The sequence below is a fragment of the Pan troglodytes genome, chromosome 2 (assembly GCF_028858775.2).
Source record: "Pan troglodytes isolate AG18354 chromosome 2, NHGRI_mPanTro3-v2.0_pri, whole genome shotgun sequence".
NCBI classification, from domain to species: domain Eukaryota; kingdom Metazoa; phylum Chordata; class Mammalia; order Primates; family Hominidae; genus Pan; species Pan troglodytes.
Genome location: NC_086015.1, coordinates 44,220,046 through 44,245,947, shown reverse-complemented (window position 1 = coordinate 44,245,947; position 25,902 = coordinate 44,220,046). Strand labels below are relative to the sequence as shown.

At 42.3% G+C, this 25,902-nt stretch overlaps 1 protein-coding gene across 5 annotated transcripts in view; it reads right to left on the bottom strand.

Annotated features, from left to right (window-relative positions):
- MYRIP (myosin VIIA and Rab interacting protein) overlaps positions 1-25,902 on the bottom strand; it is a 447,019-nt gene that overhangs the window by 25,208 nt on the left and 395,909 nt on the right. For 3 of the 5 annotated variants that reach the window (XM_054680553.2, XM_024355418.3, XM_063805599.1), the window contains 2 exons: positions 24,939-25,178; positions 1,110-1,304 (listed from right to left, as the gene is read on the bottom strand). In XM_054680553.2, coding sequence (XP_054536528.1) covers positions 1,110-1,304; positions 24,939-25,178 — 435 coding nt within the window. The remainder of the gene's footprint in view (positions 1-1,109; positions 1,305-24,938; positions 25,179-25,902) is intronic. The other 2 variants (XM_054680555.2, XM_054680554.2) reach the window with 1 other exon arrangement.

Here is a 25,902-nt window from a genome sequence, read left to right as displayed (position 1 = left end):
AGTCTTACTCAGTTCCCAGAGTGCTTGGACAATTTTGGAGTGGCGTGTGATAGGCTCAGAAGACAGATAGTGGGCTTCTTGTTGCTAATGGCACAAGGAGGCTTGGGTGATTCATCAAAAACATAAATTAAATGTGATTGTGTTGGTATCTTTTTTTTTTTTTTTTTTTTGAGACAGGGTCTTGCTCTGTTGCCCAGGCTGGAGTGCAATGGCACCACCTTGGCTCACTACAACCTTCGCCTCCTGTGTTCAAGTGATTTCCTGGGTCAGCCTCCCAAGTAGCTGGGATTACAGGCGCCTGCCATGACACCCAGCTAATTTTTGTATTTTTGTAGAGATAGGGTTTCACCATGTTGGCCAGGCTGGTCTCAAACTCCTGACCTCAAGTGATCTGCCTGCCTCAGCCTCCCAAAGTGCTGGGATTACAGATGTGAGCCACAGTGCCTGGCCAGATTTTGTTGGTATCTTAAATTAGAGAAGCAGAGAAGACCAGTTGTAGTAACTTCAGTTCTTCTGGCAACCACTTCATTCCCTGTAGCGGCACTGGCAATACTCCCACCTGGATCCCCTTGGATCTCCTTTATAGTTTCTCTATACTCCTCTCCCTGCCCACTAAGCCTCAGTGTGCTTCTATTCCCAGCAGCGCATATCTACACAGGGGACTGCCTTTGGGCTGCTGGAGACACTGCCTGTGTGCAAAGAGACTGAAGTGCCTGCTGGTTGTAGGACGGGCCAGTTCTTTTGCCTTAGGTCAGGACAACTCTGAGATGCAACTTCTACTCCAGAGCTCCCTGCAGGATCAGGCTGAAGCTCCTCTTTGTGTAAGATCATGTCCTTGCTTGGATTCTTCCCTTTCCCTTACTTTCCCCATTCCCTTACCAGCCTCCCTTGGGAGCATTCCCTAATAAGTCACATGCACACAAATCCTCATCTAGGGTCTGCTTCTGGGGAATCCAACCTAAGGTCCTTCCTGAGAATGTATTTGCTATAGTGGTAGTGGTGTGTGTGTGTATGTGTGTGTCCTTGCACTCTTCACGATAAACTATAATTTCATCAGCTTCTTCTTCACATACATTCACCCTAGACAGGGCACCTCCATACCCTCTTACATTTTCTTCCAGGGAAGTCAGCTGCTCATCCAGTCTCACTTGGTCTGTCCCACGAGGAAACATCCCCTTCTGTCTTTCAGGAGGGACTTGTGGGGACTCCCAGGGCCCTGTAGATCCTGCTATCAACTCCTCTGTGGCATTGATGACTTTCAGGACTTCTGTGGAGATGTTGCAGAGAGAAACAGCAGAAAACTTCTGTTTGGTCCGATAACAGAAGGGGACAGAAGACAAGAACAGCACATTAACAATGACACAGAAATTCTATGTTATCATGACGCTCATCATCATGAGGTTGATTCTGTAATTCCACACACAAACACCAATGTGCTGAAGAATGAGAAAATTAAACTAGACACAGCAGAAGAGAACTGAGGGGAGGCCTGATTTGACTTTGCCTAGTTTCCGTGACTTGTAATTATTTCAGATTCTTGGTGAGGGAAGGAGGAAGGAGTGCTAGAGTGGAAACTGTATGTCCTCTGCCCACTGCTGGTAGTTTAATATCTCTGACCTTATTTGCTGAATAATATTCTACTTCATCAGCAAAACTTCAATCTCAGACTGAAGTGTGGTCCAGTGGGTAGCTTTCTGGACTGGCATTTAAGAGACCTGGGCTCCAGTTCAGGCTCTAAATTCACCCAGTTATGGGACCTTGGTCAAGTTATTTCTCATTTCTGGAACTCATTTTTGTCATCTGTACAATGAGAGTACTAGAAAGAATTTCTCTGTGGTTTCTTGATAGACAGTGTATTAACTCACACACCTATTTGCAAGCCCATTCTCTCTTGCTTTCTTCTACCATGGGGGTGAACAGGAAAATAATAAATTTTCCCACTTCCCTTGCAGCTAGGTGTAGTCATATGACACAATTTTGACTAGTGAGTCCACAGGGAAAGCCTGAGGAGTTTCTAGATAAGCTTTTGTTTTCCTAATCAGGGGAGCTGGTGCATCTAATGCCCCTTTCTTCCACCCCCGCTTGTTTCTGCCTTAAACATAGACTTGCAGCTTATGAGCCAACAGAATTGAAGATGAATGCCAAACCTCCAAGTGAGATGGGGCAGAAAGACTGAAGGAGCTTGGACTCAGAGAGTACTGGATTGGGTGAACCACTGGGAGTCATCACCTGCCTCTGAATATCATGTTATGTGAAAAAAAGATCCCCTATCTGTTGAAGCCATTGTTGGCCAGGTTTTCTGTTATCTGTGGCTGAACGTATTCCTCACTGACACAGGTCACTTCCAGCTTTTATGTTCATGGCTCAAAATTACAATCAATCCGGATTTGGGCCAATGTCATTAATGAAGCAGAGGCACAACAACCCCAAAGAATTATCTGCATTTTTGAGTTCATCTGAACATATAGCATCATGCAATAAGCTGGAGATCACTGTTGCTTGGCAGTCATGGTTTCCATCTGCAAACAATTTTGTTTATCTCATCACATCATTTGTAAATTAGAAGTTGAATACTGCTCACAGGCATATTTCGTGTGACCAGTAAAATGTTTGGTAAGATATGCCTTCCCAAGGTACCTATCTGACCCATATAATCTTGACCAAAATATTAATGATAGCTATGACTTGATTTTGCAAAATGTGTTCCTCCGAGTGGATTCTATTTTAGGTTTTGTCTCACTAGAGAAGGTTTCCGATGGCCCTCCCACTTCACTAGAGAAGCAAAGGGGCTAAATGACAAATTAGTGGCTGAGTCTGCAGTCCAGAAGCTGACTCTGGGCTTCTACACTGAGGCACATGGTCTCACACCTGTCAAGCCATTCTGGGGTGAGGACACATGTGCCAGAGGGCTCCTCCTTAGCCTTAGCCTGTCTGTTCCACAATAGCTGCTTGACTGACCCAATAGCCATGTTTCTGTTGGTTCAGGGGGCTTTGCTACATACCAAAAAGGTAGAATCTGGGGTCCCAGGGGAACGAGATAGAGGGAAGGTGATGCAGACCCACTAGAATAAGGGCAATGTCCAAGAGAACAGCCAGAGCCAACTCTTCACCTTAGGAAAAATGTGCAGAGGATGTCCCCCACTTTTCAGGACCCTGTAGCTTGATGTGGCAGATTTTGGAGACAAATTGGGCTCAAAATAACTTTGGCAAGAACCAGCTACCACTGCTTAGGTCTGTTTTAGAAAGGGCAACATTGTATGCATGAGAGCGGATTTGTTACCCTTTTATTAGGAATAAAACGTGTTTAGAAAAATTGCCCCTTATTTGGTAGACACAGTGCCTTTGTAGATCTTTTGAAAAGAAAGATATATGACCAAGGGATTCAGAAAAAAAAGTTAGACCATAGCATGAGGGAAGGGAAAGTAAAAATTTACACAAATTTCCAAACAGCACAGTGCATTAAAGGTCCAAGGTATTAATGGAAAGGACTTAAGAGATGCTTAAACAGAAAGAGTGATCTGTATTCTGACTCCAACTGAACATACAATCAAAAGGGTAAGTTGGCCATCAATACTGTTTGACCATCATTGTTTTATTCCATCTATAAACAGCCTTGTTTATTCAGTCACGAGAGTTGCAAGCTCAAAGGCAAATATTACCCATGGTTTTTGGCCTGGAATACCTCCTGTGAGATACGCACTTCCCAGTTCTCTACATTCCCCACGGTTCATTCTACATTTTTATTGGGAACCTATGGTGTGCCAGCTCTGTTCCAGGTGCTGGGATAAAGCAGTGAACAAGAGGGATGTAGTTCCTGCCCTCACGCATGCCTTTGGCCCTACCCCGTCCATTTGTCACGTTGACTTACTGTCTTGGCCCCTGAAGGCATTTGCATCTTCCCTTAAGTCAGAGTGAGGAGGCCCAGGCAGCTGGTCTGAGGAGAGCGCCACAGCTTCACCTGGAACACCTGAGGTCTGCTTAAAGACCTGGACCATTTCAGAAGGGAACCAGCTTCCAGCTGGCAGAAGTGACTGAACGGGCTGGGCGTGGTGGCTCATGCCTGTAATCCCAGCACTCTGGGAGGCCAAGGCGGGTGGATCATCTGAGGTCAGGAGTTTGAGACCAGCCTGGCCAACACAGTGAAACCCTGTCTCTACTAAAATGCAAAAATTAGCCAGGTGTGGCGGCAGGCACCTGTAATCCCAGCTACTTGGGAGGCTGCAGCAGCAGAATTGCTTGAACCTGGGAGGTGGAGGTTGCAGTGAGCTGAGACCCGCCATTGCACTCCAGCCCGGGCAACAAGAGCGAAATTCCGCCTAAAAAAAAAAAAAAAAAAAAAAAAAAAGAAGAAGAAGTGACTGAACAAAAATTATATGAAAACTGGACAAGATCTCTTCATTGGTTGATGTCCCCATTTTGCTTTCCACTGGGAAAGGCAAACTGGAATCCACAGCAATTTCCCACCTGTAGGGAATCAAGTGTTTCTTGTCTGTTCCTTAGGAATGGGCTGTTTGCTTGCACCTGGGGGTGGGTGTGGACCATGCACCTACTGGAAGTTGAGATAACTTGGATTTCAATAGCTATATGATAGGGGCAGGGCACTTAACCTCCCTGTTCCTTACTGTGCTCACTGGTCAGTGAAAGATCAACTTTCCTACAGGGCTAACACTGACTTGTAATGTAAATGTCCTGTTCCCTGTCCAGTCTAGAGAAAAGTGAAAAGCACCTCCTACAACTATGTTAAAAAACTTATATTTAGCACTGGATGGGGGTTTGATCAGATGAAAAACTGGTGGAGATTCAGAGGTGGCTGACAGGGAGCCCTGTATGTGGGAGAAATGAAAAGCTAAAGGATCCTACCTATTTCTATTGCTTACAGCCCCAGAGGGATGAGCTGAATGGCACAAAGCACGAGTTGAGAGCCCAGACAGAGCATGCCATTGTGGTAGCTGACTTTCTCCAGATATTAATCATAAGGGAAATCAAATATGGGTTTTATGGTAGCAAATGAGGGAGAAGTGAAAGCATGGAGAGAGTCAGCTGACACAATAGGAGGCTTTGCAGAACAGGAAGGTGAGTCTCAAGACACTTGCAGCTAAGGGACCCAGATGATGGAATGAAAATGGCTGGTAAACCCATGTAACAAAATTCAACCTTCTAGTGAGCAAAGAAATACAAATTAAATAACACATTTATTAGGTGCCAGATACATGCAAAATTCTCTTTTTTTAAAATGCCAAGTGTATGCCAATATGCCTTAGTGCAGGTAGCATGTGTTGAACTTTGAGCTGTTAACCCACCATAGGATGTGTATTGTGCTCTGAGGCAGCCATGCTCTTGGTGTCCTGCTGACTGATGCTCACCTCTGAGAGCCCAGGTGTCTACTTCTAGGGTTCAGTCTGTGTCACAGCCCCATGCAGAACACCAAATCTACAACGTCAGCTTCACAACCACCAGAGCTGAAACAGTCCACCACTTGGGGCACAGAAGGTGAGGAGAAGCACACTGGTGTTGCAAGCCCACCACAGAGCCACAAGGACAGAGGAACAGGAAGGTAAGATCTGACTCCTCTCAGCCTGAGATGGAGTTTCCTCAATTGCTCATTAATGAGGTAGCGAAACTACTGTCAACCTCCGTGAAGACAGGCTCCCAGCCCAACTCACAAATGACACAGTGCTGAAGCAGGCCTTTACGACAGTCATTTACCGTGCCAAGGTTGCAGCCCTGCCTCAGTGGCCATTTCAGTGGTCCCAATGAAGATGACCAACTCGTGCCCTGCACAATTCATCTCAACTGTATCGTTTTTTTCCTCTAGGGACTGTAGGCAGAGTAAGACTTGTATTTTTTTGTCTCAGGACCCAAATACACTTTACCTTAGCAATCTCTCTGTCTTGTGTTTATATGCTTTCTCTCCGTATAAAAATGTGTTGCTATAAACAAATTTCTACTCTATGTACTCTTCCCTATCAACTGTTTTTCAAAGACATGGAGAATGCAAGGTGTTGCCAGGGGAGAGCTGAGCCTGTAGAATTCTAAAGGAGAAAATATTTTCATTCTAAACAGTAGCTATATCTGCTCGTTAGCAATCTTTGTAAATTCTCCTGAGATTTTCCCAGTGTCATCATTCATTTCTAAGCTTTGTGTTGCACAGAAAATTGCAAATTCATTTCAAGCTGGAATAATCAGGAATGCTCTTTACCAGAATATCTTACTCTTGTGAATGTGTGAGCAGCAAGAGTGTGCTCTAATAATCAGATGTCTGGCTTCGTGGAGAGAGACCACTTTGGAATTAAAGAGGGGGGATTCCAGCCCCAGCTTGACCCTGGAGCATGTGTGTCTGTGTGTCTGTCTTAGCTGGGTTCAGAGAGTCAGCTTCTGGCTGTGTGTGATGAGCTGACCTGTGTGTGATATAAGTCTTGATATAATATAAGGTGGGCAGAAAGGCTTTGAGGATAAAAGGATGTGTACATGTGCCTGGAGCAGAAGAGAGATTTTCCTATCTCCACCTCAGGGGCTGTTCCAACACCTATAACAAGAACAAGAGCAAAAAGGCAAAACAGGCAGAAGCTGAAGGGACACTGGTACTCACACTTTAGAGAGATAGGGAAGCGTACAGTATAATCCAGGTTCATGGTCAGCCAAGAAACAGGGGCAGTGGCGAGGGGACTGCCACTTTAGGGTCTTGTGAAGGGCCTCCTTACCCTTTAGGGATAGCAGGCACCTGGCCTGGGGCCCATCATTCCTTTAGGGGCCCATGAAAATATTTTAATTTCTTTTAAAATTATAAGAAAAAAATGAATCTTTGCACCAGGAACATGTTTTAATATATAATCTTAGTATATTTATGCCAATACAGTTGTAAAATATTATTTTTAAATATGTTTTATGGAGGAAAGGGCCCATAAATGCACAAGTGCCTGGTCCCAGCAAAGCCACACAGTGGCCCTTGTCTTGCTGATCTGGAGCCCCTCTGTGAAAAGGGGACAGCTGTGGCCTGGTGAGGCCTGTCCCTCAGGGCTCTGTCAGCTCTAGATATCCATGGGGGCCCTGAGTGGGCACCTCCAAGAGGGCTGTTCATGAATACATGGCAGATCCCTCCTCCAAGACTCCCCAAAATAACAGAGGGAGACAATTGGGGGTGCTGTGGTCTCCTGCTGTGGACTGATCCTAATGAAACCTCCTTATTTGCACATACAGGCCCATAAGGCCAGAGAAATTCAGCTTACATCGTCTGTGTGACTTTGGGCAAATACTTAACCCCTCTGCACCTCCATTGTAAAATGGATATAAGATCATCTAGCTCAAGAAGCTTTCAAGAAGATTAAATTAGAAGGCATGTGTCAGGTGTCCACCCAGTGTCTGGGTCCAGAGTTGTGCGCCTCTCCTCAAGCACCTCTCACCTGCTCTGCAGGCAGACTTCCTGCCTGGAGGTGGGCACAATGCTGGTGAGTGCCTGGTGGTTTAGCTGCCTCTCATTATGTACTGCAGTCTTGAAACATTTTTCTTTAACTATTTCGTATTTCAAAGAGTGCCTTTTACCATTATTCCAAAAGGTTAAACTTTGCTGCTCTTTGTTTCTTGTTTTTTCTTTTGCCAAATAATAATATTTTAAAAAGAAAAAAGCCTCTATAATCTATTATTGCCTGCCACTACAATTTCATAAAGATGGGATCATACCACCAAAAAGGGAGTAATAATATCAGAATACAGAATAGTCCAAGAAATCAGAGTAAGCAACCTACACTGGCGCGCACACACACATAGAGGGAGAGAGAGAGAGAGAGATGTTCATTTCCATTATTCTGTTGTTTCCCGGTTTTTCATTCTGTTGTTTTCCCTTTACTGGGAGCAGACCAAACCATACACACTGATATGCAATGAAAACAAGGTATGTCATAGCCTCGAGGGGACCCTGAAAAAACCAGGCCCTCAAACATCATCAATGATTCCCTCCCATCACTAATTTAATTCCTTCTGGAAGCATCCACTCTATGCCAAGGCACTGCATTGGGCCCTGCAGGGGATGCAGAAACAAGTAATCCATGGTCCCTACCCTCAGAGAGCAGAGGGGGAAGCAGTCAGGAGACAACAGCAGGTAGCAGAAGGTAAGATCTGTCCTGCACTGTGAGCAACAGGCTGCGGACCTACAGAGAGAACAACCGGGTGCTGCTAGCATTTTACTTTGGGGTAAGGTTTGGAAGCACAAGAAAGCTGCTGAGTCAATGGCACTGCAGCCCAGGGCAGGCTGTGGGAGACAGGTAGGAAAAGGGAGGCAGAGGGGAGGTCTTACAGTGCCCCGAATGCCAGCCTCAGGAGTCTGGGGTTTGTACTGCTGGCAACAAGGTGCCACTGCAGGTTCTTGCTGCTGCTGTTAACAGTAACTCACTGAGTGCTCACTGTGTGCTAGGCTCTGGGATAAGTGCATCATTTGCCTTGCCTCATTTCACCCTCCTCACCACCCTAGGATGCAGATACTGTGATCACTCCATCTGATAGATGAGGAACTGAGGCTTAAGAGAGGTGACAAGGTTTTCCTTGAAGAAGCCGGGATTTGTATTAGGGTCTGCCTGGTTTTAAAGCCCAGGCTTTTAACATGCTGGCAGGAGAGACCTGTGCTTCAGAAAGGTAATTCTGACTGCCACATGAGCAGATTGAGGGCTGGGGAGAACTGGAGGCAGAAAGTAAGTGTAGGAAAGAGTAACTGCAGCTCCAATCAAAGGTCGCAAGGACCTGAGGTGGGGCAGCCATAGTAGGGATAAAAGCATATAAGGTGCAATATTCTGGAAACAGCTGAGAGAACATGGTGGCTGCAGTGAAGAAGAGGGAGCTGGCAAGGTGCTGCTGTGCTTTCCAGCTGGGTGATCTGGAAGAAATTGATGCATTAAAGATTTAAATACCAGGAGAGAAGGAAGGGTTCACTAGGTTATTGAAATAAAGAAAAATATAACATTTCAGAGCTCCTTTTCTCATGCATCATGAAAGTGGGTGACTATCAAATGCCCAAGTGGAATAGCACCTGAGTCATTTGTTCAGTTTTTCTTTTAAATTCATTATTTTTGGTGTCAGGTTTCCTGAGGGGAGGGCTGAAGGGCTACATACGATCTTCATAATTGGCTGCAGTACAATCAAGAAGTTGGTGACAGTATGGGGCCCTCCAGTCCTCCTTTCAGCCCTGTGACTTACAAATGTTCCTTAGGGGGAACTATTAGGGACAGTGGACATCCAGGTAACAGGAAACGTTAACAGGGGTCATCTAAAGACATGTTTGAGCACAAAGGGGTGAAAAGAGAAATTACAGGGAGAGGTGAAAGACCTTTTAGCAGTTCAAGTTGCATAAAATAAATATGTCGCCATGGATTCTCCCCGTGCTGAATGTTGTTCGCGAGAGACTCTTTGGGGAGGGAAGAGAAGAAGCAAGGAGGGAAGCACCTCATAGTTAATGTGGGTCCATCCTGTGCCAGGTTGATTCTAGGCTTCTCATTATTTTATTCAACCATGACAGCAACCTGACATGGTTGATATTTTAATCCCATCTTTAGAGACAAGGAAACTGTGGCTCAGTGAAGAAGATGTGGAGCTAGGACTTGAGCCCAGATGGTGGTTTCCCAAACCCATGCTCCTCCGCACTTGTCACACCAGCACTTCTTCCATGTGCATAATTCCCTGGACCCAGTGGACTGTGGGAAGTGATGGTGAAACAGAATCTGAGTGCACAATCAGACCAGTGAACAACAGATCAGGAAGAGAGGGGTCTAACGACAGGGAGTCCTCAGGTCATTCTGCAGCCTCTACCAACTGACACCAACTAGAATAAGTGCATTGATTTGGAAAGCCAAAGACCAAGCCACACCACAGAGCTGGAGATCTGTCCAGCACAAGTGCCCATTCTAAGGCTTCCAGAGCCCACCTAGAACTGAGCTGCCAATGACCACAAGCGAGAAAGGATGTGCTCTATAAGAAAACCTGTTCCAAGTGGAATCCAGACTCCCAGTCCGCTCATCACTCCTCTGTCTCGTATTACAGATGCTGTCTTGGCTTTAAGAAATGCTTCCATCAAACTACCAGAGCAAGCAAGAAAGTTTGTCCAAATGCCTTGATTTCATGTATTTTTCTCCTTTTCAATGGTAGGAAAGAAACTCCATATGTCCTTCTAAATATTTGACAGAAATCTGCTAGAAAAATTCAATGCTAATATATTTCAGTTCTCATGAAACATAAGGCACTCCAGCAATGCCGCTAAAACCCGTCAAAATACATTCTCCATGAACAGACTCATGTCCCTGAAGAGTGACTTGATGCAAGAGGGTGGCACAGAACTGTGGAAAGAAATTGGAACATGAACTTAATAAATTAGCATATGTAATGCACTGAAACATTTACACATAACAGAGATTAGAGGAGAACTGACCTCTAGGAAGGTTTGGGTTCTTAAGTCATCCAGGTCTTGATGGCCAAGGCCATCTATAAAAGAAATATTTTCCTTTTTTCATGGTGACTAAAAAATAAATTTTAAAAGTATATTATTTGTAGTTTAGTTCCAATGATCTCCATGTTTCCCTGAGGTCATTTTCTTGTTCTTCTTTGATGGTACCTACTATTGTCTGATGTTGGCCGTATCAGGGCCTGGCAAGGGAAACTAAGCAGGGAAATGGGGGCATCACCTTTGACCAAACCTACTCTGGCAGGTGTAAAGCAGGCAGGAGGAGTTCCTTTCTTGGCCTAAGAGGTAATCATAGCCATTGATCTTTTTTTTTTTTTTTGCTTTTTTATACTGACTGTTCCTCAGACAATAGTTCCTAATATTGATTGGAAACATTTCTAATGACTGGTGGTAATCAGGGCCTGTGCTTGGCTCTGAAGAAGTCCAGTGAGACCTGAAATCACTTTCCACATTTGCTTGGAAAGAAGGTGGCACATGGCAGCCAGGGTGATCTTCATAATGTAAGGTCCTGCTTGTCACTTGTCCACTTCAACCTTTCCAGGTGCTTTCTACCTCACCAGAATATAAACCAAAGCTTTCTGCATGGCCCACCTGGCTCTGCTTGCTCTAGCCCCTGCCCTCACCTCTCTCGCCGCTTTTCCCTTGGCCACATTGCTCTAGCCACCTTGGCTCTATCTGTCCCTTGGACTTGTCAAGGTCATCTCCACCTTAGGGACTTGCATGTGTTCCTCTGCCTGGAAAGCCCTTCCTTTAGATCTTTTTCCTGCTTGCCATTTGGGTCTCAGTTCAAGACCCTTGGTCAGAGAGTTCATGACTATCCAGGACTCTGCCCTCTGCCCTACGTCATCTTCTTAGCACTTATCACTATTGTGCATCTTCCCCTTCATGTGTCTACATGTTTACCACTGTCTCCTCCAACAGAAGGTAAGTTCCACGAGCTCAGGGAGCTTTTTTCTCTTATCCATACTGCATTGCACCTCCTTGAACAGCTCAATAATTGTTGAAGAAGTGGGGAATGAGCAGGGATTCAAACTCCAGAGCTTGGGCTACCACCTCTCACAAGAGAAGTTCAACATCTCTCTGTCTCCTTTTAAATATTGTCTCTTATCTATTGCTGGGCCTGCAAACCAGGAGGGTCCATTCATACCTTCATTGGGGTGAAAATTAAGAACCTGTCTTTTCTTACATCCCTATTCCCCTCCCAAAAGAACAAGCTAACAAGTGTCCAAACACTATTTATTAAAAAGCTGTCTTTTTTTGACCTAGTGTGGAAAGTGAGTGGGAATCGCGAGATTAATGGTGAGTTAAATTTAATATATTTTAGGCTGTTCTTCTGGACTATTCTGTTATTGGTAGCTCACAAATTTAATTACTGTACCTTTAAAACATATGAGTAATGTCTTAATAAATGGATCCTCTTCACACCTCTTTTATTTTTTCTAAACATTTCTAAACTATTTTTGACTATTTATTCTATCAGATGGTTTTGATTTTTAGACTCTTTCTGAAAAGTTAAAAGATGTCTGGTTCAGATTTTGATTTGCATTGCATTAAACCTCTAACCTAATTTTGGAAGAATTCATCTTTACACCATCTTTCTTCCAGTGAACTGCTAGATTTCTTGGAGATCTGCAGTTTTAACTTTTTAAGTTTTAACTTCACATTTTTTGCTCTTATTATGGATGGAGTTAGTTTCCATTCTATGCCCCATCCCCTCAATGGTTTGAAATTCATATGTAGATTTTAGTTCAGGGAAGATTAATGGCTAAGCTACAAACCTCTGAAATGGGAAGTTCCACCGTAAATCTCAGAACCACTTGAACCATACTGTGTAATTATGCCAAATGATGTAGATTTATGAATAGATCTGGTAGGAATATTTTCTTTGAATAAAACGGATTTTTTATTTTGCATTTAACTGTGTTCAAGATTGCTATATTCTTGTACAGGTTCTTTATACATCAGGTAAATGTTCATGATCTGACCTCATCTATGCTTTCAGTGCTGCCTGGGAATTCCAATATTTCTCCACATTGTTTTCTTTGCATTTGATGCAGTAGCTATTTTAAACCCTCTCTACAATGTTGAACTTCCAATTCCACTATCCCCTCACTTTCAGAAGGCACGTTTGCCTCAGAAAGACAGATGGGGAGGGGGTGGGGGGTAGGGGGACAGAGAGGTAATAAACATATGGAACATAAAACAAAATCTCCTCACCTTCCTGACATGAAATTTACCCACTTAATTGTGAGGTAGGAGGTGGGACTCAACTCTGGAGGCTGGGCTCAGACACTGGACTAAATTGAGGACTAGTTAAAACAGGGCCAGGATAGAAGCAGCTTTCCATAAGACACCCCGCCAGTGTGCTATGTCAGTTTACCACTGCCACGGCAACACCCGGAGGTTACCACCCCTTTTCATAGCAACAACCTGACAAGTTGCCACCTTCATATAAATTTCTTCATAAACTGCCCCTTAACTTACATGTAATTAAAAGTATAATTACTATATATGTAAATATGACTGCAGAAGTGCCTCTGAGCTGCTGCTCTGGGCACACTGCCTATGGGGTAGGCTTGCTGTGCAAGGAGCAGTACCTCTGCTGCTGCTATACACTGCCACTTCGATTATAGTTTCTGTTTAGCATCCTCCACTCACCCTTGAATTCTTTCCTGGGCAAAACCAAGAACCCTCTTGGGTTAAGCCCTAATTTTGGGGCTCACCTGCCCTGTATCACTTGTAGCTGGACCAATCTATCTTTGCTGTTCCAATGCCTATGTCCCATCTGTTATCTGAACTCCGTCTCCCCATATCTCCAAGAATCCCTTATTGTTGGGCATTCAGGTTGTCATTTCCCTACAATAAAAACACAATGCTTGATGAACTACATTGTAATATACCCCTGGGTGCTTCTCCAGGTTTTTCTTTGGATAAATAATTGAAAGTACAATTGCCAGATCAAAGGGTATGCACACTTTGATTCCTTTGGATTACCAAGTTATCAGACTCTAATATGTGCTCCCACTATTTTATGGTGGCAGGCTGCCTGTTTTCCTGAACCCTTACCAACGCTAAATGTCATTCTTTTTGTTTCTTGATACAGAGTCTCACTTTATCACCCAAGGTGGAGTGCAGTGGCACAATATCAGCTCACTGCAACCTCCATTTCCTGGGCTTAAGTGATCCTCCCACCTTAGCCTCCGGAGTAGCTGGGACCACAGGTGCTCACCACTATGGCTGGCTAATTTTTGTATTTTTTTGTAGAGAGGGGTCTTGCTACATCGCCCAAGCTGGTCTCAAACACCTGGACCCAAGTGATATGCTTGCCTTGGCCTCCTAAAGTGTTGGCATTACAAGAGTGAGCCAATTATCCTTCTTTTTAAGCATCCAATTTATTAGGCAAAAGTGGCATCTCATTAATTTAATTTGCATTTTTACTGATTGAGCAAATGATAAACTCTCCCTTGTTTATGGCCATTTTCTCTGTGCTTCAATAGTGCCAGGCACACTGACACACTCAATAAACATTTGTTGAATTAAAAAAAATGAATGTGCTAACCATATGGCAAGTTCTGGGCAAGGTGTTATATTAAATAAAAATTGTAATACAATTAAAGTTGAATATCTTTTCATATGCTTATTGGCCATTTACATTTTCTCTCTTTTTTTTTTTTTGGTGACTTGCCTGCTTATGTACATTACCCTATATCTGTTGGAGTTTGATATGGTTTGGGTCTGTGTCCCTGCCCAAATCTCATGTCAAATTGTAATCCCCAATATTGGAGGTGGGGCCTGGTGGAAAGTGATTGGATCGTGGGGGCAGATTTCCTCTTTGGTGCTGTTCTCATGATAGTGAGTGAGTTGTCTTGAGATCTGATTGTTTAAAAGTGTGTGGCACCTCCTCCCTCACTCTCTTCCTCCTGCTCCAGCCATGTAAGACGTGCCTGCTTCCCCTTTGCCTTCTGCTATGATTGTAAGTTTCCTGAGGCCTCTTCAGCCATGCTTCCTGTAGAGCCTGCAGAACTGTGAGCCAATTAAACCTCTTTTCTTTATAAATTACCCAGTCTAAGGTATTTCTTTATAGCAGTGTGAGAATTAACTAATACAGAGTTATAAAGATCTTAATTCTTCACCCATTATATATTTAAGCACTATGTCTTCTTAACTATTCTTTTAATTTTATGGTTTTGATTAACATAAGTTCTTAATATTTATGCAATCATATGGATTAAAGACTTACATGTTAGACCTAAAACCATAAAAACCCTAGAAGAAAACCTAGGCAATACCATTCAGGACATAGGCATGGGCAAAGACTTCATGTCTAAAACACCAAAAGCAATGGCAACAAAAGCCAAAATTGACAAATGGGATCTAATTAAACTAAAGAGCTTCTGCACAGCAAAAGAAACTACCATCAGAGTGAACAGGCAACCTACAAAATGGGAGAAAACTTTCGCAACCTACTCGTCTGACAAAGGGCTAATATCCAGAATCTACAATGAACTCAAACAAATTTACAAGAAAAAAAACAAACAACCCCATCAAAAAGTGGGCGAAGGATATGAACAGACACTTCTCAAAAGAAGACATTTATGCAGCCAAAAAACATATGAAAAAATGCTCATCATCACTGGCCATCAGAGAAATGCAAATCAAAACCACAATGAGATACCATCTCACACCAGTTAGAATGGCAATCATTAAAAAGTCAGGAAACAACAGGTGCTGGAGAGGATGTGGAGAAATAGGAACACTTTTACACTGTTGGTGGGACTGTAAACTAGTTCAACCATTGTGGAAGTCAGTGTGATGATTCCTCAGAGATCTAGAACTAGAAATACCATTTGACCCAGCCATCCCATTACTGGGTATATACCCAAAGGATTATAAATCATGCTGCTATAAAGACACATGCACACGTATGTTTATTGCGGCACTATTCACAATAGCAAAGACTTGGAACCAAGCCAAATGTCCAAAAACGATAGACTGGATTAAGAAAATGTGGCACATATACACCATGGAATACTATGCAGCCATAAAAAATGATGAATTCTTGTCCTTTGTAGTTTGACATCATTCTGAGCAAACTATCGCAAGGACAAAAAACCAAACACCGCATGTTCTCACTCATAGGTGGGAATTGAACAATGAGAACATATGGACACAGGAAGGGGAACATCACACTCTGGGGACTGTTGTGGGGTGGGGGATGGGGGAGGGATAGCATTAGGAGATATACCTAATGCTAAATGATGAGTTAATGGGTGCAGCACACCAACATGGCACATGTATACATATGTAACAAACCTGCACATTGTGCACATGTACCCTAAAACTTAAACTATGATAATAATAAAGTTTAAAAAAAATAAAATAAAACAAACAAAAATATTTATGCAATCATATATTTCAGGCTTTTAAGGTTTCTGGCCTTTCTTGTCCTAATGTTATAAAATATTCATCTATAATTTATTCTAGTAATTGTGTAGCTTCTTTTACTTAACCTTTAAACTCCTGCCCATTGAGAATTTATTCTTGTATGTAGTATGATGTATGAATCTAATTTAGTTTTTTCTCAAATGATTAACCAGCATGTGCTACATAATTTGTTAATCTAATATTCCTTAAAGAATCTTTCTTTGATATTAAATGTACCATTGTCATGTCATATTAAATTTCAATATTTTCTATTGTGTTTCATTAATCTGTTTGCTTATTCCAGTGTTAGCACCACTGCTATAATTACAGTTGGAGTTTTCTTGGCTATATTTTATGCACTTACTCTTCCAGATGAACTTTAGAATAACTTCATCAAGTTTGCAAAAAATCTCATTAAGATGATTGGAAATCTGTTAAATATATGTATTAATTTGGGGAAAACCAACTTCTATAAAAGTGTGAAGTTTTCCCATCTATACACAGAATATGTTTCCGCACTTATTCAGTCTTTATGTCTCCTAGCAAAACTAGTTAATTTTATTCAGATGAGTTTCATACATTTGTAGTTAAGTTATTCCAGGGCACTATGTATGTGTGTGTGTGTGTGTGTGTGTGTATATATATATATGTGTGTGTGTGTGTGTGTGTAAATGTGTATGTGTGTATGTATATTACATACAGTAAAATTTAGCCTTTAAAGGCATATAGTTCTATGAATTTTGACAAAAGCATGCAGTTGTGTAGCTACCACCAAATCAAGATATAGAATATTTCCATCAGACCAAAAAATTCCCTTATGTCTCTTTATATCAACCTTCTCCTCAGCCCATTCTCTTGCAACCACTGATATGTGTTTTGTCCTTATAGTTTTGCCTTCTCCAGAATGTCATGTAAGTGGGAAGTATGTAACCTTTTGAGTCTTTTTTCCCGCAGCATAATGCTGTTAAGATTCATTGACATTGGTGCACTTATACTCGTTCACCAGCTGGTGAGCTGGTGGACAATTGTGTTGTTTCCAGTTTTTGGTGATCATGAATGTTTTGTGTGTGTGTCTGTGTGTGTGGACATAGGTCCTTATTAGAGAAATAAATACTTAGGAGTAGAATTGTTGGGTTATATGCCAAGTGTATGTTCAGTGCTGTGTGTACTTTTGCAGCTATTGCAAATATAATTTTTTCTTTATATTTTCTGAGTGATTATTGCTGTATATATGAAATTTTTGCTTATGTATTACTCTTTTGTGATAGGCCACCCTACCAAACTTATTTCTAATAATCTTTTCAGTTGATTTTATTATCTTAACTCAGGAATCTAAAGTCATCATAGTTTTGTTTTCTGCTATCTAATATTGGTAATTTTTATTTCCTATTGCACTGGAGAGAATGCCAGACCAATGTTGAATCATGAAAGTAGTAGAAGACATCTTTGTTTTCTTTCTGTCATTTAATAGTAATTTCTAAACTTGGGGTTTATGGATGGGCTTCATGCAATCTGTGACTTCCCAATTTGATGAAAATCAATTTCATTTTTTTATGCTTTATGGAGAGCGGGTTCACAATGTTCATCAAACTTGTAAAAAGGTCTGCAATCCCCAAAAGGCTACCAGTCACTGCTGTTGAGTTTTTATCTTCCTACTTTATCAGAAATGGTTATCAGCTGTTTGAAATTCATTCTTCATTCAGTATTTATGAGTATTTTATGAATTTCCTACCATGTCAAACATCAAGCTAAGAATTTAATAAAATAATCATGTTTTCTTCCTTTAGCCTGTAAATATAACAAAAATGTTAATAGATATCCTAAAATTAATATTATTACATTCTTAGACTACATCCTGTCTGGCTGTCATAAATTATTACTTTAATTCATAGTTAGAAACAATTTGCCAATATGTTGAGAATTTTTGAATGTCTATTCACTCATGAATTAATTTGTAAATTTTTGGTGGTGTGTGATTTTTTGTGTGTGAGATTCAGAACTGGGATGCTTTCCATTTTTTTAATTGCTCAAGAACAGTTTTATTAGTATGAAGGTAATTAGCACCACGAACGTTTGATGGATTTTATTGTCAAAGATACCTGAGACTAGCTTCTTTCTGAGAAATAATTCCTTGACTACTTTGCCAATTTCTTCTGTGGTCTGTTCAGGTTTTGTAAACCTTCTAGAGTCAGTTTTGCTCATTTACTTCTTTAACAACAATACATATTTGCTAAATAACTACAAATATTTGTCTGTAATTTAAAACAAATCTTAAAGCCACACATATTATTTTTTACACGTATGTATATGCTATTTGATTAACAAAATACACATTTATGTAAAAGCATTTACAAATTCATCTCTTTGTCATGTGTTTCTTTGATCAGTAGTAAAATGTGATGTTCATGGTGTTTTTGATATTTAAAATGAGTTGTCATTAAGAAAAAAAATCCAGGGATTCTGGTGCTTTGAAGTGGATTTTCTTCATCATGTTACAGAACTATCTTTCTATTACACTGAGAGGGTTTTCCCCCCAATGGAATATGTGTTGAATGTTTCCAAAAGACATTTTGGCATCAGTTGAGATTATGATGTGCTTTTAAAAAATAGTACTTACTAAATGAGTATAACAGTGGGGTTTCCTGCTATTCACTTTATTTTGCATTCTTGGAACAAAATATATGAGTTATGGTATGTGAATCTCTTAATGTTGTGGAATTTAGTTTGCTAGTATTTTCTTTAGGATTTTGGCATTTCCGTTTATAGGAGAAACTGGTGTACATGTTTTTCCTTCTTTAGTTTTTATATTTTCTACCCAGAGATGTTTTCCAAGAGCACAATCTTGCTTATTCTGCAGAGCTTCAGAGTCACAGTATCTATGCTTCCTCATACCTCTCCCCAGAGTTTCTTACTTTTGGGCTTCTGTGGGGTGAGAGTTCTGAACCAGTGCCTTGCTTGCCAGGCCTTTCTACTTAAAACCTTTTGGAGTAACTCTGCCTTTCTTTCTTCAAACCATTTCTGTCCAGCATCTCATTCTACTGCTGTGGCTGGGGTGATATCCTTATCCTGGCCTTCCAGGTAATGCCTGCATTTTAGAGGCTTGAAGTATGTCTGCATTGGAGTTCTGGGCAATCTTTCCCAGTCCATCTTTGCCTAAAGAGGAAGATATTCTGCTTCTCTCTTTTGAAGATCCAAAAGAGAACCTAGAACTCTATCTTCCTGGCCTGGCAGGCCCTTCCCTAGGACACAGTTGTGGGAATGAAGAGTGCAGATGAGCATGAATGAAATAAAACCTCCTCACCTGTTCAAGCACTGTGGCTAAGAGCTGTAGCTCTAAGTGGACAGCTAAAGCTTCTCTTTTTTCCTAGGGCAGCAGTTAAATAGACAGTTGGGAAAGAGGTGTTAATTCCTCAATAGGCATAAGGCCTATTGAAATCAGTGTAGTTTGGAAGTTATAAGTCAGTATCTAATACTATATTCACTCTAGCAGTAAGTGAAGATGAGGCACTCTTCTGAAATAAAATGCTCCCTGGGTTGTAGGGTGCTGTAGCCTCACATGAATGGTTAAGTTATTTTATGAACGTCAGACATATATAGACAACGATACTTGATTTTATGTTAACACCATGACATCAACAAATTTTTTTCACAAGCACATTAAACTTGAGAAACCAGCGTCTCTGGGTTTTCTCAGACAACAGTCAATAAATCTGCTTCCTTCACCATTCACCAGGATTGTGTTTCCATGTGGCTTGGCTCTAGTAATTGGGGGGCAGCCATCAGAAGATGCACAAATTATTCTCTTGTTTAGGGGAGAAAGACATTTATTAGTTTAGAGAAGTCTCAGTACTTTGATGAAAATTATTCTATGAAATGATAAATAAAATTCAATTTTTTCAAAATTGAAAAAAATGAAAATTACTCTATGAAACTCTAAATGTAGTTTCACTCTTTAAAGTGAAACTATGAGTCAGTTTGAATCCCCGCAGAGATGTCTGCTGGTTGTTGACTCCCTTGTGAAAATAAAGCACAATGGCTCAGCTACTTGTGATAATTAATAAACAAAGACTCTTAATAAAAATGCTTTAAGGACACTAGATGTACAAATTTGACTATAGTGCAAGATTTTCCTAATCTAGGCCTTTAATAAATGCTCATGTTCCAAAAGATTGATACATAGGACATCTTTTTTCATCTACAGTATTGTAAATGATACTTATGTTAAGAAGCAAAAACCTATGTATTCTATCGCATATCTACAACTTTGGAATTTTGGAGCCAGAAGGGACCTTGGGGACTGCTGGTTCAGGCCTGGAAAAATTAGGGGGTTTGGGGAGACTTGGCCCCTGATGTAGTCTCCAAACTCAGGCCAGGAGTCCTTAGTCCTCTTTTGCATCCCCCTTTAGGAGGGCAGCAGCTGCGTCCCTAGAGGCAAAAAGAACCACTTTATTCAGGACTTTCTTCCAGAACCATTGGCATGGCTGTTCAGTGGTTGGGGAGAAACGAGTGCTCATTCCCAGGCTTTGAAGACCATGTGGTTTGGAAGGCTGACCACTGAGGTCTGGTGGAACCAAGTTATTACTTAAAGAAGAAACATGACCTTTTGGGAATCCAGTTTCCAAGAAGTTTTGATCTGGCCCCAAGCTTGTTCTTCAGCTGGTTAAATTCAGGTTGCAGTGCCCATCCTTAAGTAATCACTGGGCCCCAGCATCCAGTCAAAGGAAGACATTTAATCCAACTGTAGGGATATGTTTGCATACAGCAAAGGTTTGAATCACATCAGGAAAAAGTATGTTTCTAAAATGGTTCTTCTGCTGCTGGACAGGATTCTGTAGCTCCAATTAGATGGGATGTTATACTGAGGACATTGAGCTGCCACTGATGTCACTGTGTCTATGGGCATATCCACATTCCTCTGCTTTGGCTCCCAAACAGCAGGGACAGTGATGGAGGCCCTGGCTGAGCTCCCCCTCTGTGTGAGGCAAGCCTCCTTTTGGTGAGATGAGGCCTATCAGTAGCCAATTTGGTGGTTAGACTTCCTCACTGCTTATTCACAATACCAAAGTAAGTATTTGCGATTTATGGATGACACTTTTCTTCTGTTTGTCTTAGTCTAGGCTCCCCCAGAAGATGACCCTGAGACAAAAATTGGGGTGCACATGGCTTATGTGGGAGGCAATCCCAGGAAACAGTGGCAGAGGAGTGGGGAAGTGGGACAGGAAAGGGAACAGAGTCTGTAGAGAAGACTGTCGTATCATGTAGTTTATCAAGTAGTTTATCACTGTGGGTGCCTCCAGCTGAGGCAGTCAGTGCATGGCTCAAGCCTCAGAGTCACCATCCCAACCGAAGCAAAGGAGCTGGGATATTTACACCCTTCCCATCAGTCACTAGTTAGTGCCTCACTCCTGCTCCTGGGAGTGGTATTTCTCTGGCACTTCCAGCTAGTCTTCTGTGTAGGAAGAGGAGCTCTTGCTACTCAGAGAAGGTCCTCAGGTAGTTGGACTTTGGGCTAGTGTGCACTACCATGGTTAAGAAACAAGGGTGGCACAGTGGCAGCTTCTGGAATAGTCACATTACCGTAGATCTACTCCCCAAAGAGTGTGTGTGTGTGTGTGTGTGTGTGTGTGTGTGTGTGTGTGTCTGTGTGTGTGTGTGTGTTGCTCAGACTAGTGTTGGGGTCATGGGGACATCACAGTTAACTCTGATCCTGAAGATGGTAACCTAGGGGTCTGATGTAGTGATTTCCACACTTACACTCTGCATAGCATCAAGGAGCACCAAATGTAGTTACAGACCCACAGCATGACACTGCAAGTGTTGATGGGGATCAGCACTAAGCTGTTCCTTCAGTACCAGCAGATGGATGTTATTTCATGACAGTGAAGCTTATTTTTCTAAAGCTACAACAATTAAGATTTGCTGGGCTCCTGCTATATGCTAAATCCTACACTACATAATTCATTCCTCACAGCCCTATAAGGGGTTATGATTATCCCCATTTTACAAATGAGGCCAAGATGTGTTTATTCAATCAACAATGAAAACCTGGACTGGGTCCTAGGGATCAATTAAAAAGCAAGACAGACATGAGCCTGTTGACAGGCTGTGAGCAAGTGCAGGAACTGTAGGGCAGCCTTGCCACTGAGTGGAGAAAGAATTAGAAGGGCCAAGAAGGGCCTGCAGGGTCAGGAGACCAGTTAGGAGGTGAGGTAGAGTAAGCAGGCAAGAAATGAATTGTCAGGTTCTAAGTAGTAGCAGTGAGGTAAGCCATTAACCAATGCCACAGAGTTTGCAAACTGCATGGTTTTGTTTTTCTTTTTCCTTTTATTTATTTATTTATTTATTTATTTTTGAGACAGGGTCTCACTCTGTCATTGCCCAGGCTGGAGTGCTGTGGTGCAATCATGGGTCACTGCAGCCTCAACCTCCTGGGTTCAAGTCATCTCAGCCTCTCGAGTAACTGGGACCACAGACATGAACCACCATGCTTGGCTAATTTTTTTGTTTTTATTTACTTATATATTTTTTGAGACAGGGTCTCACTCTGTCACCCAGGCTGGAGTCCAGTGATGAGCCTCAACCTCGTGGGCCCAAGTGATCCTCCCACCTCAGCCTCTTACATAGCTGAGACTACAGGTGCACGCCACCAAGCCTGGCTAATTTTTTAGTAGAGATGGGTTTTTGCCGTGTTGCCTAGGCTGGTCTGAAAATCCTAGGCTCAAGCGATCTGCCTGCCTTGGCCTCCCAAAGTGCTGGGATTATGGGCATGAGCCACTGCGCCTGGGCGATTATGCTTCAAACTCAGTCTAATCCTAAAATATATCTCAAAACTTTTCTGTTTTTAAATAATATTCAATACTTAACCCTATATTTCTGTTTTTAACTACAGTAGTACCTGACTGATGGGGAAACCATATATTATATAGTTATATATATATGTGGCTGAGCCCCTGAACCCTCCAACATATATATATATATATTTTTTTTCTATATGGCGCTCTCTCTCTATATATATATGTATATATATACACACGTATATATATGTATATATATACACACACACACATATATATATATGGCTATATGGACTTTTACATGCAAAAGAATATGTTTGAATATTTAATTCATTGACTCATGGAAGACTAGGAAGGCAAGACTTGAACTTTGAAAAGCTGACACATTCGGGAATCTGAATAAAGCCAACTCTCTTAATTTCCTGCCTAATTAGGGCAGGGGCAGGATGGGGGCGCTTGTCCAAGTCCCCAGGAAGTCCCCCCAGTAGCTCCTCCTTTCTCTGCTGACACTCTGCCCAGGGGAGAATAGCGTACATTGGTGACTGTGCCTCCAGGAGGTTGCTCCTTGCAGAATGATGAAGGGTGAGGTTGCATGACTCACAGCCTGGCATGCCACTGGTACAGTGAGAGTTTTTAGAGCCTTGGGACCATAGGCAGCAAAGCCAGTGGGAGATAAAGCCATTGTAAGAAAGAATGTGATATTCTCCAGTTACCATCTGGCTCTAAGCTCCAGCGTACAAATCTGACTGTAATGCAGCATCAGTTCAAGTAACAGAGAGGATCAGAGCCCTTACCATTTGCAATAGGTTGGAGTCCATATCCCAGTGAGGGGCTCCTCGTGGAGAACAAGCTCCACTCTCCAACTCACAGACAAGCCAGGGAAAGATTTATGGGTGAGACTTGATGGTTATGGAGGGTGGGATGGGAAAAGTGAAATACAGAGTCTGAGGTGTTGGAGGGTTCAGGGGCTCAGCCACGGGTAATGGTCTTCACTTCATCCTCCACAGGACCCCAGCTCGGCTGCTGGGCAGATGAAGGCAGCTCCTTTACTCATGGCATGTGCATTACCAGCAACTTCTTAGTTTACACAGTATATACTTGGGACACAGAAAACACCTGGGAGGTTTTTCTCTAACAGAATCATCACTCTGAAGATAAAATAGAATCTCTGGCTCATTGTAAAGGAAGGGGCCTGTGATTTAAGGCCAAGCAGGTTTGTGATGCAGCCTTAGCTCTGAAACTTACTAGATGTGAGCCTTGGGTAAGGACCTCAATGACCCAGGTTCAGTTTCCTCTTCTGCAAAAATGGGCTGCTTCTATTTCAAAGGGTTATTTAAGGACCTAATGAACATGTGTACAGGCACACGCACAGAGGAGACACAGAGGAGACACTCAACAAATGTTAGTGTGTTCCCTTCCATTGGAGGCTGGCAGGGATATTCTGACTCTAAAGTGGCAAGTCTAGCATAAATGTGCTTTGAGAAGCTGTAGAGGAAACCCCATTGCTGGAGGACAGCAGGCAGAGCACTGACTATGGGGAGGGAGTGTGGGATTCTTTTATGCCAGAGGTTGAGTTTATCTTCTGTGGTTTTCCAACTGTGTCCTTTGGAACTCAGGGGCCTACTGGGGGTAGGAAAAGGGAAGGAGGAGTGTGGGTCTGAAAATCAAGTGGTTAGGGCTTTGGGGACCCTGAGACAAGAATAATTTTTTTCTGTGTGAAACATTGGGATTCCATATAAAGATTGTTTGAAAAAGGATTCCGACGCTAAAACAAACAAACAAACCAAAATCTGAAAACTGCAGAGAGAAACAATCCAGAAGGCCACTTTGAACACAGAGGCTCCATAGCATGGAGCAGAGCTTCATCACTGATTAAAAGAGGGGTTGGCTAGATGACCTTAATCCATGGGCAAAATTCTTCATGTACCAGCAGATGGATGTATCTGCTCAGGGAGAGGGTGGAGCAGGAAATAATACTGATTTTTACCAGTGAGAGGGATAAGGGGCACTAAATCATAGACTCAAAGCCAAGGGGCTGTCTTGATGAAAGATAGTGGAAGGTAAGAGTTCTTGGGAAACTTCCATGATGCTGTTTTCCTGATTGTACCCCCCAGTGCAAGTTAAGAAGGGTTCTCTTAGGCTCTCCCAAATGCACAGGGATGGGCATTTTAGAGAGAGCTCTTTGGGGACCCAGCAGCTTTCTGCACCAATATAGGATCTTTCTCCAACACCCCATTGCAGAAGCTTGAGCTGTCTGCAGGTGGCTTCACAGCCCTTACCTTCTTCAGCTCTTCCTGGACACTCTGGCTGTTGTCTTCAGAGGACAGACTTTCCTTCTGGTTCTCAGATTCTGTCTTGGGCTCAGACTCCTGATCCTCCCCTGAAGAAGTCTCCTTTTCACTCATTTTCATTGCTAACTCGTACAGCCTGTTTCTCCGTTTCTCCTCTGTGGTGTCTGTGAGAGTCTGGGGGTCCCGAGCCTCATTGCTGATGTCTGTCTCTGATAAATCATCCGACACCTAAATGAAAGCCAGAATCATGAGATGAGGAGCCCTCTGCTACAGCCATGTTGCTTCTTGTTCCAAATAACCCCTGAGTAAAGGAACATAGGAACATATAGTCTAGGAAAGTAACAGCTTTCTTACCTGGTCTGCTTTCTCTTCAGATGGACTTTTAGTTTTACCTTTACTTTCTCAAATGCATGAATTTGAGAAGGTAAGCCTCTTTACTCAAAAAAGTGTTTGAATTCTTTTTTTTTTTCATTCACAGACTACTCTCTGAGCTCCTACCATGGGCAGCACTGTGCTGGTGCAAAGGATGCTTGGAGAACCTGACCAGCCCTTGCCTGGGCCAGCCCTGTAATGAATGAGACACACTAAAACTTTCCATATTCACTTTTAAAAATTGATACCTAATAATTGTACATATTTATAGGATACATGTGATATCTGATACATGCCTACATTGTGTAATGATCAAATCAGGATAATTAAGATATCCATCACCTCAAACATTTATCATTTCTTTGTGTTGAGAACATTCCAAATATACAATAAATTATTATTTTTAGAGACAGGGTCTCATTGTGTTGCCCAGGCTGGAGTGCAGTAGCTATTCACAGACATAATCCCATCACTGATTAGCATGGGAGCTTGGAGCTGCTTTGTTTCCAATCTGGGCTAGTTCACCCCTCCTCAGGCAATCTGGTGGTCTCCTGCTCCCGGGAGGTCACCATATTGACGC